The sequence below is a fragment of the Rhododendron vialii genome, chromosome 1a (assembly GCF_030253575.1).
Source record: "Rhododendron vialii isolate Sample 1 chromosome 1a, ASM3025357v1".
Taxonomy (NCBI): Eukaryota; Viridiplantae; Streptophyta; class Magnoliopsida; order Ericales; family Ericaceae; genus Rhododendron; species Rhododendron vialii.
In genome coordinates this window covers 41,517,318-41,535,827 of record NC_080557.1, presented here as the reverse complement: position 1 = coordinate 41,535,827, position 18,510 = coordinate 41,517,318, and the positions used below count along the sequence as shown (strand labels likewise).

The 18,510-nt window shown below is 39.7% G+C and overlaps 2 protein-coding genes and 1 pseudogene across 6 annotated transcripts; 1 reads left to right on the top strand and 2 right to left on the bottom strand.

Moving 5' to 3' along the window:
- Positions 1-1,116: 1,116 nt before the first annotated feature.
- Positions 1,117-1,616, bottom strand: LOC131321502 (histone H4-like; annotated as a pseudogene).
- Positions 1,617-3,506: 1,890 nt separating this feature from the next.
- On the top strand, positions 3,507-15,320 carry LOC131321274 (protein GAMETOPHYTE DEFECTIVE 1). 5 transcript variants are annotated; one of them, XR_009198470.1, is made up of 9 exons: positions 3,557-4,046; positions 4,146-4,223; positions 5,401-5,481; positions 6,853-7,007; positions 7,095-8,236; positions 8,656-8,790; positions 13,643-13,679; positions 13,710-13,850; positions 15,017-15,320. XR_009198470.1 is itself a non-coding variant. In XM_058352302.1 (7 exons), exons 1-6 carry the CDS (start codon positions 3,615-3,617, stop codon positions 8,784-8,786), a joined length of 2,019 nt encoding a protein of 672 aa, XP_058208285.1. In that variant the 5' UTR covers positions 3,507-3,614; the 3' UTR covers positions 8,787-8,790; positions 13,643-13,955. The 5 variants fall into 5 exon arrangements, 1 of the variants encoding a protein (XP_058208285.1); XR_009198465.1 differs by having other exon boundaries at positions 13,643-13,850; positions 15,052-15,319; XR_009198463.1 differs by having other exon boundaries at positions 13,643-13,850; positions 15,017-15,319.
- A 591-nt stretch (positions 15,321-15,911) lies between these two features.
- LOC131321200 (uncharacterized) lies at positions 15,912-18,232 on the bottom strand. The gene is made up of 3 exons (XM_058352229.1): positions 17,757-18,232; positions 16,551-16,724; positions 15,912-16,420 (listed from the first exon to the last, which is right to left on the bottom strand). The coding sequence occupies exons 1-3, from the start codon at positions 18,144-18,146 to the stop codon at positions 16,238-16,240; spliced, it is 747 nt and encodes a 248-aa protein (XP_058208212.1). The 5' UTR covers positions 18,147-18,232; the 3' UTR covers positions 15,912-16,237.
- Between the last annotated feature and the right edge of the window lie 278 nt (positions 18,233-18,510).

Here is an 18,510-nt window from a genome sequence, read left to right as displayed (position 1 = left end):
CATACTCACAATGTGTCGTATGAAAAAAATTCAATCGGAATGTTCAGTTAGCGATAGTTATAATCAACAAAATACCAAATCATAAATTCAGTAATATAACCAAATTTGTTATAACAACACCATAAATTAACGTTTTCATATCCACAACGTGTCGTATAAAAAAAATTCAATCAAAAAATTCAGTTAACAATAGTTATAATCGGCAAAATACCATACCATACCATAACTAAACGTCATTAGTGAGTATATTTTTAGAATGATCGATTATAACTGTTAGAATATCAAGTCATACGATATTCAATATTGTCACCAAAATTAAATATCGACAACTGCATAATCGAAAAAATTTAATGTATCCAGATACAAGAATGAAGTTAATCGTTTATCATTAGACTCTTAATCAGACAAAAAAAAATCATTTTACTATTGAATTCGAGTACCGATGAAAGGGCTTTCTAAACCCTATCGAGCCAAAAAATTATGTGGATTATTTAATCAACAGATATAACGAGATCAATGGTTTTATTCGTCATTATTATGTTGCAATTGCAAGTCAACCGTACATTTAATTACAACAGAAAAATTGGTTTTATATCAAGTATATTGAATGCATAATTCTAAATGTTCTTTTGATACAACACATTGTGGTAAAAAAATACCAATTTTTTTTGTTGTCATAACAATTATATTTATTTATATAATTTGCAATATTTTACAAATGAAAAAAAGGGAGAGAGAGTCAAGGAAAAAAAAATAAACCTGCTAAGCTATTTTTTTATTTTATTAATTGATTTAATAAATGAGTGATCCAAATTATTCACTTTTAAATTCAAAAGTTTAAAATCATGATGCGTATGATACACACCACTTATGATGTACCATAGGACTGCCCTTTTTGGAATATTTTGTAATCTAAAATGTCTCACTTTCGTTACGAAGGAGATTTGGCATGGCAACATAATTATTACTCCATAACCAGACATAAACCAAATTTCAAATTACTAGATTCCATAATATCGTAGAATTTGAAACTATTTCCGCAGCTACCGTATCGCAAGCTCGTCGGTACAAACAAATCCACCAAATCTACGGTCAAAATATTTGTTTGGACGTATTGTTCTAACTGATGCAGCCTTTAGGATTGTGTTAAAGAAGAAAATTTTGACATACTATTCTTTTTATCAGTACATTCTAAAAGTCTATCGCTTAGGCCAACTAATTTCCGTTTAAGCGCTAGGCAATGGTCTAACACTTAAATTAAGCTCGACGCCTAGACCTCACTTAGGCACCTAGGCAGACGCGTAAATGCCAACCGGCCATTAACCTACTCAGAGTCCTTCCCTGCCTCTTCAGGGCGTACACCACATCCATGGCTGTCACCATCTGCCTCCTCGCGTGCTCCGTGTACGTCACCGCGTCACAAATCTCCAAGAAGATCTTGAGCACCCCTCGAGTCTCCTCGTAGATCAGACCGCTGATGCGCTTCACTCCTCCCTGCAAGCCAGCCTCCTGATGGCTGGGTTCGTGATCCCTTGGATGTTGTCTCAGAGGACCTTACGGTGCCATTTTGCACCTCCCTTTCCCAGCCCCTTGCCTCCCTTGCCGTGTCCCGACATTTCCGATTGTCTCAAAAGGCTTTTTACTCGGATACTGCGATAAAAATAGCAGACTATACGAACATTAGCACAAAATCAAGACATCAATAAACTGAAACATTAATAAATTAGGAAGAACACAGTGGATTCAAGAAACTAATTACCCCCAATTTACTCGCTACTATTGCAAACCCTAACTAATAAACCAAATCGAATTTACCAAAGCTACGGACGATTGAAGAAGTAGATTAAACTGAAATCAAATACGTAACAAAATACATAACACAGGAAGGAGAGAGAGAGAGAGAGAGAGAGAGGAATACCTTGGATTTGAAGGTACGATTGAATTGGGCGTGTACTGGTTGAGGGGGGGTGGGGTTTGTATATATATAGGGCGAGAATTCATTGGAGTGGTGAGGCTTCGATCCGTTTCCCAGTTGCGGGAGTGATCTCTACCGTTGATGAGTTTATACGAACGGTCGAGATGAGAATGATTAGGAAGGAATGGATCGATGACGTGTTAATTTCGTATTGAACGAAGTCTGAATTTCTGAAGTGTGCGTGGGAGAGGGTTCTTTTTGTGGCGGGTGAATGAATTTTGTGTTTGGGGAATGTTGGCTCATGGGGCTACTTGGACCAAACCCGACCTGGCCCTTCACGTGGCCCAATTTAGGGCCCAATGGGTTTTGTTGTTTTTTGTTGTCTAATTGTTACGGGTGTAAAGTTTTTGGTGGATAAGAAAGAATGACGGTAAAATTAGGATACCTTATACTTGACTCATTTTTCAAATTAAATATGATGTATTGTGCGAGAATAATCTGTCTCGTCAAACAAACAATAAGTACTTAAAAAATAATAATAATAACCTTTGTGGAATGGGATGGTATTTGATATTGGTAGAAAAAAGTAGATAGTGTGAAATTTACTTGGTTGCTCTTGTTAATACATTGCATTGAAAAATACAAAAAAAGGATTGAAAGGAAATTCCGTCTTTTTTCAACCATATTAGCTTATCCTATGGCGGGGGTGGTGTTAGCTAAGATCTCTTAGAAGGGATAAGCTCTCCCCCTTACGTTCTCTCCCTATTAATTCTGTTCTGCTAAGAGAAATAAGTACTTATTTTTTTAAATTAAAGTTGATATATTATGAGAGAATAACTTATCTCATAAAGCGATAAATAAGTATTTAAAAAATAAGAAACTTGGCGAAATGGGATCTAAACACATGATTTATTCTCACATTCCTTTCCTTCTATTACTACCTCACTTCTTTACTTCCTTTTCCCAATAATAAACAAGCCCTTAAAGACATCTCTAATGGGTGTGGCAAGATTAATTTTAATATCTAACTTAAGTGACTATACTCCAATTGGTCTTTATAGTGGCTTACCTAAATGCGTGATTAACTTCATCAATACTAATTGTTAAGTTATTTTAAAAACTGTAGTATCTAATAAAAGTTGGCCCCCAACATACCATCAATGGTTCTGTTGGAACTTTTGAACTATTGATTTGAAGTTCTTTTAGTTGCAGGAGAGAAAAACCTCTTGGTTTTTTAAACAAAACAGTCACCTCAATGCTTGAAGAAAACCCAATAACCATTAATTTGGAGGAAAATCCCACTCTTAAACTCTTCTCAGTTTTGGGACAAAATTGGATGTTCTGATCATTTTTTTCTGGGACCTTAAACGGGTCCAAAATGGATTTGTGCGTACGGGTACACATATTGCCCGTGATCTGATAGCTGTAACAATAGCACAGCTATACCAAAAATTGCTCCAGATAAATTACTCATTGCGGTCCAAATTGTAATTCTGACTAAATTTTGCGCGAAATTTGTTATATTCCAAACTTTTGGGGTGTTACATGGACTTCATACAAATGACCCTCCTTCCTGCTACTCCCCATCAACCCTACCGTTCAACCGAAATTTCAAACGTTCGACTCCCTTCGCACAACTCGCCCCTCTCTCTCCCTCCCTCCCTTTCTCTCTCTCTCTCTCTCTCTCTCTCTCTCTCCAATGGTGTTCTTCGACCTCAACATCCCCTACCACGAATCCGACAAACACGTCCCGGACAAATCCGCCAGAAAAACCACCCGCCTCAAACTCGCCGTCAAGGCCATGGAGCTGGGCTACACCGGAGTCGCCTACAACCGCACGATCAAGGGCGTGATGTCCGAACACGACCGCTGCGCAACCCCTAAGTTCCCTCTCTCCTCCGTCCTCAAACTCGCGCCTTCTCTCTCTTCCGCCGTCAAGCTCCACCGCCACGTCCTCGGCGTCCCCGCCTCCGCCCCATTCCGCCAGTACACGCGTTTGACGGTCGTGGTCGACAGCTCGGCTCAGGTGGCGGCTCTCAATTCTGGCAATCCGATTTTAAAGACGTATGATGTCGTCGCTGTTAAGCCTTTGAGTCAGAACGCGTTCGAGCAAGCGTGTAAGGCTTCTGAGGTCTGGTGTAGGTTTTAGTTCGGATTGTCATAATACTGTTCCGTTTTTTTGGGGGATGTTGTTTGAGTTTTGTTTGGATTTGGGGTGTTTGTTGTGCAGGTGGATTTGATTGCGATTGATTTTTCAGAGAAGCTGCCTTTTAGGTTGAAGCAACGATTGGTTAAAGATGCAATTGAGGTTAGTTAACTTAGTTATTTACTTGATTGGTTATGTACTGTTTGGGCTGCAAAGTTAAAATTGCAGTCATCCGAATTAGATCATAGGACCGAAGTGCATTGACAATGAATATTTGCGGCGGAGCCAGGATTTGAATAGGTAGGTGGTGATGTTTGATGGGAGTCTACTACTATATGTTGCATGTTGTTTGTCAAAATATTAAGAGACACAAAACAAGGCTTTGTCTTGAGTTTAGCTTTTTTGTTAGAAAAGAACCAAGGCTTGGTTCAACTATCTTGTGCGCTTCAAATAGAAGTCATTGATTTATTAGTTTTATTTACGGCCAAAAAAAAGAAAGATATATTATTTTTCTGATGCGGACTGTGTATTTTTTAAAGATCAAGTTGTTCGGATACAGTCAAGTACTTAATGGACTTCACTTGGTGTAAAATATGTTTTCTTTTTTGGAACCGGGGGTAGCATGTGCCACACCCCCTCCATATACCTCCGCCCCAGCCAATGAGCTTGAGACCTAGTACAGCTCCACTAGAACCTAGTTAGGCTACACAGAGATTCAGAGAAGAAAGGTGAGGCAGTCCAATTTTGAAGTAAGCTAGAATTAGGGCAGGACACTACGGTGGTGTATTAGAAGAAGGGTGAAGCATGCGTGCAGTGTGTTGCTTATGGTTAGAGTGTGTCTCTTTACATAGTCTGGTATGCCTTGCCCTCCAACGCTCCCGACCACCTCACACAGTTTTTCCTATGAAAACCATGCAAACTCAGCCCAATTGCTTGGTCAATGAGTTGTGTTTGTCCCTACAGAGTTGACTGTGAAGTTGGTTGTTTGGATATATGCGTTGTCGTCTAAAGTTTGGCCAAGCATTCCTGAAAATAGACTTCATGCATTGGTTTGTATAGATTCAACATAGATTCGACCCTAGATCGATTTTCTAGTTGGATGATGTGATAGGGCTTTGGAATATTCTATAGTATATTTGCACCTTCAAATAGTGATAGAACTTTGTGTTCTGTCAAATTTTCTCGGTGTTAATAACGTCCAATAAACTCATAGGAAGTGCTGTTGTACAATAGGGTGAATTTAGAGCTTTGGGTAGATGTTGTGTGATTTACTTTGGAACTGCGGAATACAGTGCGAGTTATTGTGATGGTAATTTGTTTTTTGTATTTGGTATTGCAGCGTGGTGTCTCTTTTGAAATCACGTATTCACGTCTTATCATGGATGCTCAAGTGAGGAGACAAATGATATCAAATGCCAAGGTGATGACACACTTTACCTTAATGTGGATATTCTGTAGGGACTGAACTTCCTAAAATTTGAATTAGATGAGTGCAGAAAATCTTAACATTTGAATTAGATGATTCCGGCATTTTCTATGCTTATTCCTTCCCGATACTTGTACCCAAGTGCATGTATCATAGCTACAAACAATTGCACTATAGACCAAAACTAATTAGACGTCTATAAGTGAAAGTTGAATGGTCTTTGAATTCTCTGCTTGCATGCATTACAAGTGGCATTAATGCTCAAACCTAGAGTAACCTAAAACTGCAACCTGCAAATGGAATGTCCATTACCTTACCGATAGTGGTTATGTATGTCTATGACAGAAGGTTCTGCCCTTCTGCAGGGAGGCTATTTTCTCGCTTAGAGACTTGCTCCATCTCCAAATCATGCTGAGGGTGGGATATATTTGCTCCACTTTCTGTAATATAAATCCAAGGGTGGTATAGAAGTGTCAGCAAATATGCTCATTGGATGGCATCGAAAGCCATATTGCAGCATGTAGATGCTATTGTCATGTAGAAAAAGTCTGAGAGTATTTACAAACGGGGTTGAGTTTTCTGGCATCAAGTAGCCAGTAGGTGGACACAGAATGTAACATGGTGGACACAGAATGTAACATGGTGGACACAGAATGTAACAGGAAGTTTGTAGCCTCATTGGTTGAGTTAAGATCTACTGAGCGTCTATTATTAGTTACAGGTTTCAATTTCAGATGTTTGTTTCCTTTGTCTTGAATGTAACTGGCATGTTATGGAAGTTGAATGCCTTCTTTTTTTATGTGAAGATAGCATTTTCTTCTGGCTGGAGTATTTGCTATTTGGAGATTTGAGTTCTCACATTACGCAAACAAGACACTGTTTGATGTCAATTAGTAGTATGTTACAGAGAAACCGTTTCATGTTGTGAACAGTCATAGGCAATATTGGACAATGTACTAGAAGCGTCTGAACTACAGAAGTTTACGATTGATTTATTTTCTAGTTGCCCTTTTTCTAGTTTGCCTGTAAATGGATTTTTTCAGTAAGTTAGCTACAAACTATGTCCTGCCTTTATTTTATAGTAGTAAGTTGGTAACTGGCCAGATTGCTGGTTATTTATGATAACCAGCCAGCTTATGTCAAATTCTCCTTGTGGTATGATTGCAAGTGGAGGAAAGATACTCGGAATCAATTTCCTACTTGTCTTCAATTGTTTCACCATGTCTGTTGATCAGATGCTCATCACAATCCATTTTCATATTTTACTTGTGCTGTGAATCAGCCATAGAAGCAGTTTCTGGTCTTTTATGTCCCTGTCATTGCCCCATATATCACCTGATCATCTACGTGACTCTGTGCTTCCAGCTACTGGTGGATTGGACTCGAGGAAAGAATCTCATCGTCTCAAGTGCTGCCTCTTCTGTGACTGAACTGAGAGGGCCATATGATGTTGCAAATTTATCATCGCTGCTTGGGCTCTCTATGGAACACGCTAAAGCAGCTCTTTCCAAGAATTGTAGGTAGGGAAACTCGCAAAATATTCACCCTGTAGAATGGTTGTGCTGATATTAATGTAGGTGAAATGTTTTTGTTCCATTGTGTTGCAGATCTCTTATTGCTAATGCTACAAGGAAAAAACAGTTTTACAAGGAGGCAATCAGAGTTGAAGTTATTCCATCAGGGGAGCAACTTGACTCCAAGGAATCTTGCTTGAGCGATTGGCTTAAATGGGATCCCATCTCTAGCGGCGAGGGTGATTTGCTATTAGATGACATGGCCAAGTCCTTCTCTGCCTCCTCTAAAGTATCCAAAACTGTGAAAGCCATTGACTTTGCGGCAGTTGTGGATAGTTTGCCATCCCGTGGGTTGCAAGTTTGTGATTTGAAATCTACAACTGAGGCTGCAGTGCAGCCACTGGATGTTGGTAAAAACTTGTCTGCTGTTGGGAGAGCTGATGTCCCAATTGTAGTAACTGGAGTTTCTCAGCAGCTAGAGTCTCTCGAGGATCTTGCTAAAGCAGATCAGACTTCATCATACAATATGCCATCCCAACATTTCATCCATAGCTGTGAAGATTCTATGGATTCATTTTCCCCCACTACTACTATGAGACACTTCGATAATGCTGAGGAAATCTTAATGCATACCGCCAACAGTGAAGAAGAACCTAAGAACTCAAATGGGCTGGATGTAGATATATCCCTACGTGGAACTGAAGTGCATAATTTGCAATCCCAGAGTTGCATCACTCATTGTGATGCTTGGGTTTTCTTACCTGATAGTACTGCAGAAGTTCACACTTCAGCAATGGAGACTGAGATTGCTTCAACCTGTAATGCCATTGTTGATGTTGAGAATCCAACTCCATGCAAGGATCTTGATTTTTCTGCCTTCCCGGGTGATGAGGCTAAGATTTCATGTAGTTCGGATGGAATTTTAGGTGTACAAGATCATGGAATGGAAGAAGGCTTAATTGGAAAAAATGCCAACAGTAAAGTAGATTTATCATCGGCTTCACATGAGGTGTGTTTGCATGAAGATTTTATGGAAAGAGAACAGTTCAGGGAAACAAGAGATGATTCAGTATTTGTTGCTGATGGATTGCCAGCTGAGTCTTATCGTGAGATGGAAGATAGCGATGATCATCCTGCAGAGAATTGCGAGCCGCCGGATGAGGTGGTAATTGAAGATCACAAGAGGATAGATATTCAAGCTGAAGTTAATTGTCCAGCTTCGAATGATTCCTCAGGTAATGGCATTATTTGCTTAAGCACAAAGTATACACTACCATTCAAATGGTAGTCTTTCCCCTTTCTTTTGCATAAACAAGTTTGTCAGATTGTCTTTACCAATTCTGGATGCTGGTTTCATCACAAAATCATTAAGTTCTGCATAAACTTTTTCCTGAAGTACAGATTTATTTTTACTCCCTTAATTATATAGGCAATTGTGTCTTAGGTTGAGACTAATTCTGGTATAATGTGTGGCTTTTTTGCTTTCTCTTGTTTATCTTTTCTTTGGGAAGACTGGGTTTTGATAGGTTCTGAGTAAGAGCAATTCCATTCAATTCCAAGATTCAAGCTTCTGCATGAATTTCTCAATGAAAGCTTTCCTTACTGAGTCCTTATCTGTCACCTACTTATTCTTTCGTGATTTCATCAAATGCAGGGAAGGGCAAAGTAAAACCAAGAAGAAGGATACCTAGCCGAGCCTTTTCATTCCCTCTGAAGCGTTTGTTGAATCCTGCACCTTTCAAGAGGAAAGCTCAAAAGTTGAAAACCAAGACTAAATTGCTGTGACTGTGTAAGTATTCACCCTTAAATTAGAATGATGATTGGCACGTGAATAAACAGTTGAGGATGCTCTTACAATTTCTGAGTTGTGTTGCTAGTTGCTCCAATGTTTGGTTTCTTTACTTTTGTTTTGACTCAACATTTGTAATTGGGGAAGATATGTATTCCAATTTTTTGTGGGGTCAAAGAATTCATTACGGGGAAGGCCAAGTTTATTGAAGTTGCAACATGACTCTCTTATTAGACCCAGAGTGCTCTTTTTTGTGATCGCAATATCTGTGTGTTTTCCTTTGAATTACTATATTTTGTTACTTGAATTTGTAGCTTATTTGTATGTGTTCATGCGTTCTGTTGTCAGGAAATCAGTTGTGGAAATGAAAACTAGCCAAAAGGGTATTAAACCTTGTGTTACCACCGTTTATCACTAAAGCTGTTCAGTCATAGCCACGTTCAGTCATAGCCACGTATCGAGCATGGTTATTATGTTACTTTGTAATTATTTTTTTCAGTTGTGGGTATCTAGAGGTCCTTGCTACTGGAGGAGCCTCTTTAGTAATTGAGGTGGCCACCACCTAATGAGTGCCATCCTCAAGATTGCTCATCACCTAAAGGAGCTCACTCACTGAAGATACCTCTTTATGAGGTCTCACCTATCTCTTATGCATCTATAGCTCCATGAGCCCACGATAACTTATGGCGACTCTAACACCACCTAGGCGGGAGCAGGGCCCACGTACTTTGCTCGGGACCTAAGGAGGAATGTGGCTTGGAGGCTAGAGCAAAGAGAATGTCAAGGCTCACCTCCACGAGGTGAGCTCGACCTTGACTGGTCATAGAGAGAGAGGGGCGTTGCCTAAGTCACGCGACATCTAAGTCTGACACCTGGGAGGATCTCTGCAATATAACGGTTGACTAACCGATAAAAATCAAAAATCAAAAATCTCGGTTGACTAGCTGACACCTGAAGCTTGTATCATAGCTACTGCCTGTCCCATGATACGACGCGCCTCCCTACATTACCCAACCAGTCTCTGAGAGTCCCACTCAAGGTGAAATCCCATCAGCCCATACTCTGTTGCACATTAATGGGGAGAAGCCAACCAGCTGGCTTTCCCTTCCTCCAAGGCTCCTATATGAAGAAGAGTTGATGCATCATTGAAGACAAGTATTCAATACACATTGAATACACACCTAACACACTTATTCTCTGATTTACCACTCTCCACTGCTATCCCTCTCTCTATAAGGCTGCCCTGAGCTCTCTCCTGGAAGGCCACTCCAGGTACACTTCCCACGAGAAATTCTACCCCCCCTCCCCCCCTTTTTTCAGTACCACACCAAATTCATTTATATTTTGTTAATTCCCAAATTATCCTTGTCCTTTCTCAGTACCCACACCTCCCAACTTCAAGCCTAGTCACTGCCACCTTCGGGTATTATGCTGCCACCATCCACCACCATCTCCAGCCATCATCCTGCCACCACCACCACCAGCTCTGAGCCGTCGTATTTTCAAACCTCTTCTCCATGTCACCCAACCTTACACATCCAGCTCAAACTCTCTAATGTATGGAACAATTGAACAAACTCACCCGAGATGTAAAAACTTAAGTTAGAAAGGTTTTTAATCATCCATGTAAACCTTAATGACTATATAGGCTCTTTAATCACAAATTCAACATCATAGCCACCTTGTAAGATTTGAAAAGCTAAGGTTTTGCTCGTATTTACAGTGTCATATATAGAACAATAGTTTGGATTTCTAGTTCCGAACAACCAACTATTGTTCAGATCTATAATTCCTGGCAATCAATAATCGTCCTGATTTAGGGTTCCAAACAATCATTTGGAATTTTTATTCTGTTCAAGTAACCATCGTCCAAATTTACAATTGCGAACAATCGGTAATTGATCAGATTTACGATCTCGAACACCTTAGATCATCAGAATAAAATAGGCGGAAAAAGCCCTTTGGTGGCACTAGTGAATGTGATTGGGGGTGGAAGCCATGGTGGCTGGTGTTGTCCAAAGTTGGAGGTGGAGATGGTTGGAGGTGGAGGTGAGACTTGAGAGCAGTTGGTGTTGTTTGGGGATGGGGTTAAGAGACGAGGGTGGTTATGAGTGGTGGGGTGGAGAAGGAGGACATGTGACTGTGTCATTACCGTATCTTCAAAATCATCACGAAATATTCATGGATAAACCAATTGGCATAGAATATCTTTGTGTAATACCAGTTGTCAGTATGAGCCATATCTAAGTACAGCTCGTCTAATAGCACACATTGTTTTGCCAAGTATAGCCTAACTCAACCAACTCCATGAATCAATACAAACCACGTATGCAAGTGTTTGAAGTCTTGAATACAAACACAAGAAATTGATAGAGTAGGAAACATTCCAACCTTTCATTCCAAAAATGAAGTTATCCTTAAGCCATACAACCATAATTCATAGAATAGTCTCAAAATACATACAAAACTCAGGCTACTTGAAAGGAAACCTTCATTTAACCCTAGAAACAAAGTTTAGCCGGCCATGGAAGGAGAAGACTTCTAATCCATGCTCTCTTCAATCTCCTCCTCCTCTTCTCTTTCCTCCTCCTTTCTTCTTTGTTTAACCTTGAAGCAAATCTAAATGAGTTCCAAGGCAAGATATATGCCCTAGTATGGCCCCAAGGGCTTAGATGTTGCTTCAAGCCTAAGTTCGGTCTTCAAGATATCAAAAAGTCAAGGAAAAAGGCTGCTAGGCGGCTAGATCCGTCCGGTTGGATGTTGGAGTATGTCTGGCTGGACTGGATACTTGACCGGACACATGGCTTGTATTTAAAATCCAAGAATGATCTTTTTTGACTTGTCCGGACGGATTTGAAGTGCAACCGGACAGATTTAAGTCTTTTGTGGCCGTTTGCCTCCAGTTTTGCCTCCAAGCCTTGCTCATTCCTTCTCGCTCACGTCCACATTGTCTAACTCCTCCATTTTAGCTCCAACTCTGTCACATTTGGCCTTGAACACCTGGAACGCAAATAACGTATAGTCGTATATAATATCCAAGTAGCATGATCATGGACTTATTGGAGAGTTTAAGTGTGAAGGTGGAGGTTATGGTGGTTGTTGGACAAGGAGAGGTGGGAGGAGTGGCTACTGAGAAAGGGATGGAGAGAATGGTAAATTAACATGTTAGGTGTGGGTATTAAGAAAAAAAGGGGCTGCAAACAGAATTTCCCACTTCCCACCCCAAACGTCCACATAAGGTAATAGGGAGGGGTAACTGTATCTTATTTTGAAAATGCGGGCATGTGCGTTGCATCAGTTAAAAAAAGACCAGGTAGCATGTATGAACGGTTATAAGGCAAACCAAAAACAATCTTTAGAGCTTACCATCTGGCGTGTAGATGGGGTTAACTTTCTGCTATTGTTACCTTTTGCTCTCTCGCAAGTCACAACTCTTGCAACTAATGATAATGCTCAACTAAGCAAATACCAGTCTATGAATCCCTGCATTTTTAACTCATTGATTCCTTAGATTAGATTGGAGAACTAGGCACTTTGTTGGCTTGTGTGGCTAGAAGTATTGCGGAATTTCCTCTACTATAAGCCTAAGTTAACTTTAATCGCTAGGGAAACTATTACCCGAAGATGAAAAAAGATGGGCTCACTATCACGGACTCATGGCCTTTTTGGTAGGATACATTGCTTAGTATATTGCTGGTGGGTGGGTGAAAAGAAACGGTAGAAAGGAGGATATGGAGAGTTGAAAGAGTACAGGAATCTTGTAAGGTGAGGGTGGGTCTGGGTGTTGAAGTTTCCAGTTTCCACATGTGCATTATTTTGGAACCTTGCCGGAATCACAATTTATTTATGAAGCTGTACTTGCTTGTTGTATATATAGGATGAACAGCTAAAACAAAGACATGAGAAGCTATTTTGTAATTATTATGGACTTTTTAAAATTTTTGGTCTGTGGGATTTGACGTTTTCAGTTGATGTGCATTTGATGATTCTCTATTTCTTTGACCTCGTAATGGTGCATACAATTCCGTGCATGAATGGGATAGGAAATACACATTTGTTTGAGGAAAGGGCTGCACGCCTGCACCCCTTGGGGCTAGAAGTACACCCCTTGGTCGTAGTTAATTTGTATTAGGTGATTCTCTGCCCAAAATGAATGAACCATGTTTAAATCACTCAAGCATTAGAATATGGATTTCGAGGTAATCCTAGACTTAAACACTAAGGCTCAATTTGGATGACATTAATTTTGAGGGGAATGAGAATGTGAGGCCATATTTTCATGTTTTCTACGTTTGGAATTTGACAAGAACATGAATGTGATTCCTAATGACATATTCAACCAGGATTCCCATTCCCAAATTAAGTAGGAATATGATCCCTCCCACCCTCATGGGAATCCTAGATTCTCGGCTCAATCCATACGAAAAGGAAATGTTTGACTTTAAAAAATTCCCAAAACAAATGATTCCTGGAGAAGATTACGTATTCAATCCAAATGTCGGAATAGAATTACTCCGGGTATGGAATTACTAGGAATTTGATTGTTGGTAATCAAATTCTTCCCACTAACAATTACGGGCATCCAAACTTGAGCCTAAAATGATTTCTAGTCGCAAGTGATGATACTAACAAAATATAAGCACTCTACGACCTTATTTTATTAGTAGTATTCAATCTCTCTACAACTTTCATGACTTGATTCAGATTCTTTCCATGTGCTCACCATCTTCCTTATTTTACTCTTCTTATCTTGTCAATGTATTTGTGGTAAAGCAGAGACAGAGCGCCTACAATTTGATTTCTTTTATGCCAGTATCATCATTGGTTACCATTGCCTTTTCTGAATTAACAGGATTGGCAAAGCTAATTGTCAAGTCACTCAACTCTCTAAAGCTAATTGTCAAGTCACCCAACTCTCTTATGCAAGGAAATTTCGTGGAGCCAGACAAGTGATATATGCTTTCAGCAGTGTGTTGTGGGTTCTAGTATTGGAAATCGTTCTCTCCCCAAAAAGTGAAGAGTAAGGTTTCTTACTTATGCAGTTTCTGTTAATATATTAGGTGAGTATGTACTCCTCACTTGTTTAGACTTGTTTGCAATTTATTTAGCTTATCATCTGAATTCACATGTTTAAGCAATACATGAAAGGTAGGGTTTTTGTTCCACTTCTGGTTTTCGGCTTCTTTGTTATTTAGCCTGAAAAACCTTTAGTTTAAATGCTTTCTGAGAACACACAAAATTGGTGAAGAACATTGATAAACTTAGTGGGTAACACACTGCTGGCCGACAAGAATCAACAAGCCGTCCTCCCCACTTTTGGGGCCGCCCCGGTTAGGTTGCCTTTAACTAAAGAAAGTCTGGTACATAATCTACTCCAAAATATTACAATAAATCATGCACATTATTATAAGCTACAACTCATGATTCAGTAACATGGAGGACATATTAGCTTAAACATAGTTTAATAGAATGTCAGTGATTGTTTTGCCTTTTTGATTAAAGTTTGACAGTGGTTTTACTTGTAAAGCCAAACCTACACTTTAAAGGGCCTTTAGTTAGCTCTGAATTTGGTGTTTATAACCTCCAAGAGTGGGTAGTTGTTTCCTTTTACTTGATAGTGCTTATTCAAATATTTAACTTCTATAGAGGATTTGTAAAATCAAGTGGCTGATCCTTACCAAAATCTCCTACCCTAACAGTAGCTACTAATGGGAACTTAAAACTTATAATCTAGAATCTAGAATTTAAAGCCGCCTTAAAATAATCTCTCCCAAACATATAAGCCTAAACTGATGTGTGGTCCTGTGGTTGGGTACATCTAACATGTAGTGGGGATCGAGTCGTGCAAACTCCCTTCCCATGCCCCTTGGGTTAGAGAATCTCTAACCTTCTTCGTATGTACCCGGAAAAAAATGTAATTGTTGAACGGATTGATGGGTTGCTTGATGCTACAGGCTGCTTTTGAATGTAGCCTTACGTGCTTTTTTTGATGGCTTTTGGTAAAAAACTGTAAAAGGCGAATAACCTACTCTAAAAGTTCAGAGAAGTCACAAATCTAAATCCTGATTGAGAAAATATTAAAACAAAAAAGAAGTCAATTTAGAAGCCAATAAAAATGCATCCATACGAGGCCTTCAACACCTGAAATTCAACTTTTCATATGTTTTGCGCAATTTATTTTGGCAAAAATACAACGCCATGAATCTTGACTAGTTCTTTTTTCCAGTAAGGGGAAGTGCCTATAACGCGTATGTTATGTAGGCCTTGCGGGTACGCAGTGTTTGGCGTCTTTGGGCCCCTTTGTTCTATGAGAGCCACTACCACCTCAAGTCCCATGAATTTGACCATTAGATCAAGAATCCATCCCAGATTCTCAAGTGACAAGCGGCTCAGTAAAGCCCCACACTTCACTATATGATCACTGGTATAAAGTATGCACCCACTAGTCGAGTTATAGAGGTAAATTATTCATCCTCTTGATCTGAATTTGATTAGTTTGAGATTTCAAATTTGGAAGTAAATGGAGTGTGCCTAAAAAAGACCCCCCCCCCCCCCCCCCTCTCTCTCTCTCTCTCTCTCTCTCTCTCTCTCTCTCTCTCTCTTCTTCTTCTTCTTCTTCTTCTGTTTTGTGTGAGAAATTGAATCACTTTGCCCCTTTCTTTCATCAAGGCTGTCCAATCTTAGATGAAAGACTTAGATTTTTCCAACTTCATTGCGGAACTCCAACTTTAGTGAATTCGAAATTTTCTTGCTGGCACTTTCTTTCTCTTCAAACGTATAACAAATCCTACTAACCTTAATTTTGAGTTTTCTACGTAAATTTGAATTGAAGGATGTAAAACCAAGATACCTTGCGTTGTTTAGTGTAGTTTGTATCACATATCTACCTCCCATCGGCAAAAATAAGGGAAACCTGCTCCCTATTCTCTCTCTCTCTCTCTCTCTCTCTCTCTCTCTCTCTCTCCTGTTTTAAGTGGGAGCCTTATGCTGTAGGTATATATTTATTGTTTTTTAAGCTTTAGTCTATGGAATAGTGATCAAAACCCTATTAATACGTCTTGTTAAGAACCAAAATTGTTAGCTTTTAGGTCATGTTAACAAAAAAGGTTGTTGCCTTGTACTTCATATTAACAAGAAAATAATGTAGTCAAATTAAAAGGTGGCCGTGCTTGAAATTATGAACAATGACCCTTTACTTCCCCACTAGAAAAAAAAAAGGGGCGACTAATTCAACAAACAATATCTTACTTTCAGAAACCTCAGCTTCTTTGGCTGAAGCTCCAAAGTAGTTCATACTACACAACAACAAACCAGATTTTGCATTGCCTAATTAAAAGCTTTATATATCTTCTAAAATGCATCATTACAAGGGAAACCAAGTAACCTAATCTTGCCACACTATCATGCTTAAGCATCCAAACTAGAGAATTTCCTTGATCGGATGTTTTTAAGGAATTAGGTTCCCCGTAAACGAGTCCAGAAAATGGATCCAATTGTCGTCATCTTCATAATCTTCTTCCCCTCTCATTTGACTCCACTGGTTTTGGGAACTGTTTCCGATTTCATCGTTCCTGGCGAATCGCCCCCTGATACGCGGCCTGCTGTCTGCCAATGTCTTCCTACATACATACTGATTCAAGAGTGAAACCTAAAAGTGTCAATATTATATTCACAGGATTTACAATGAAGTACACAACTAATGAGTAATATCATATTGGACCCCTTAGATGGGAAAATGGACATATTAAAGGGAATGGAACCTTGATCTTTTTGTTGAAGTTTCTCTGGTTTCTCTTGCTTCTGTATCTCTCAATCCTCTCTTTTTTCTCCTCTGGATTGTAACGGCAGGCTTTGCTCATACCCTCGATAATACTATGGTTCTCATTTGATAACGGGCTCTCGGATCGATGGTAATGTTGCACCATGTTAATCCTCTGTTTCAAAAGAAATAAACATGACTTACAATAAAGGGACACCCAAAACAAAATTACTATGAAATAGGGGTTCGTGTTGAACGGGACTAAAATGAAGGGGTTATATAATCCCGCTAGGTATTGTATATCTTACAATTTTTTATTTAAACTTTCTAGGATTATTTATCTGGTCGATGTTTAATTCGAGTAAAAAAATCAAGGCAAAAACCGAATATATATGTTGTTGTCTTGAATATGTAATCTAATTCGATGTTCATATTCAGTTAAACACTGGTTGATTGAAACTGGTTTATTTCCCTTATTTTTTGGATGGAGTAATTAAAAATTAAAAAATGTAGTAATTGAAGTAGAGTCTCGAGGTTAACTTAAGTAACTAAAACTGGAATTAGTGGTCGAGAAAGAATGACGGAAAGAAAAAGGACAAAATGTATCGGCCTCCAAAATCGAAGTTTAGTGCCCTGTGTGGGCCCGAGTTAACCAAAAGGTGAATGAATGAGAAGTGAGAACTACTAGTTGACAGGAGAGAGGAAACAAGTGAATGACTTGACGCTACTAGTCAGGGAATCTCACTTGATGTGACCAAACTACAGACTTCGTTTTGTTACACGAGTTACGTACCCACTACCTTTTTTTTTATATAACCGGATGTCCGGTCCAGTTTGTGCGCATCTCAACTGACTCCAGGGCCTTGAAGTTAACGACATGGCGATCCTTTACTGACGTAACGTGCATGAATTGTTGCACGGAAATTGTCACATGCATTAGTTCTTATGCTATGAGATCGAACCTCACTCTGGATCAGGTATGACATCCTCTAGTATTGGTAGCTGAGTTAGACAATTCAAAACCACATATATTTAAAGGAGTATGATTGGCTTTAGGACGGTGGATAATGGGTAGAAAATACAGGCATTAGTGAAGTTGTATTGAAATGTACGAAGGTAGATTGATATTACTGAAATATGTATTGTTACATTTTAGAAGTATACGAGTATTGTGCACTTGCTAACCGGTATATGAAATGGGGCTCACCTGTAAATCACCGGTGCTGAACACCCTCCTAACGTGACTAGTCTCCGAGTCCACGTAATCCCCCAGGGATGTCGTTGAGACAAGTTGACGAAACCCATTGACACCATCATTCTTCTGGAGCGAGAGACTGCTGATGCTCCTCTGCATCAAGCTCGGACTCAAAACCGAGTAGCTCGTGAGCGAGCTTGGTGACTCGTAGCTACTGCACCCACTGCTGCAGCTGTAACTCAACTCCAACTTCGGCAGGGCCACCGCTCCCATCGGGTCAAACTCGTAGCTCGGAGGGATGAGCAGAGGTGGCGGCAAAGCCGTCGCGTCGAGCAAGGGGAGGTTGCCGATGAGGTCGGCTGAGGTATAACTGACTAGTGATTGGTGGCTGTGTCCGTACATGGCCTGTGGAGGGTGCTTAGTTTCTTGAGGGGTTTTGGTTGTGTTTTTAAGAGAGAGAGAAAGACAATGGTGAGAGGTTGGTTGTTAAAATTAGTTGGTACTTAAAGAGTTGCACGAGCTGGTTTCTGACGTGGAGGGTGACGTCATTTTTCCTGGGGTTCGTTGACTTCCTCCACTAAAAGAGATTTCTTCTTGGATTTTGATTTTGGCACTCCACTTTTGGAGTGCCGCCAATAATTTTTGGAACACCAAAATCAATCTCCTTTCTTCTTCTTTGATTCTTTTAGCACATATTTTAAGTACCAAGCTGGGAGCCCCGTGGGACTAAAGGGGCTCTTACAAGTTGAAGATAGAGGACAGATGA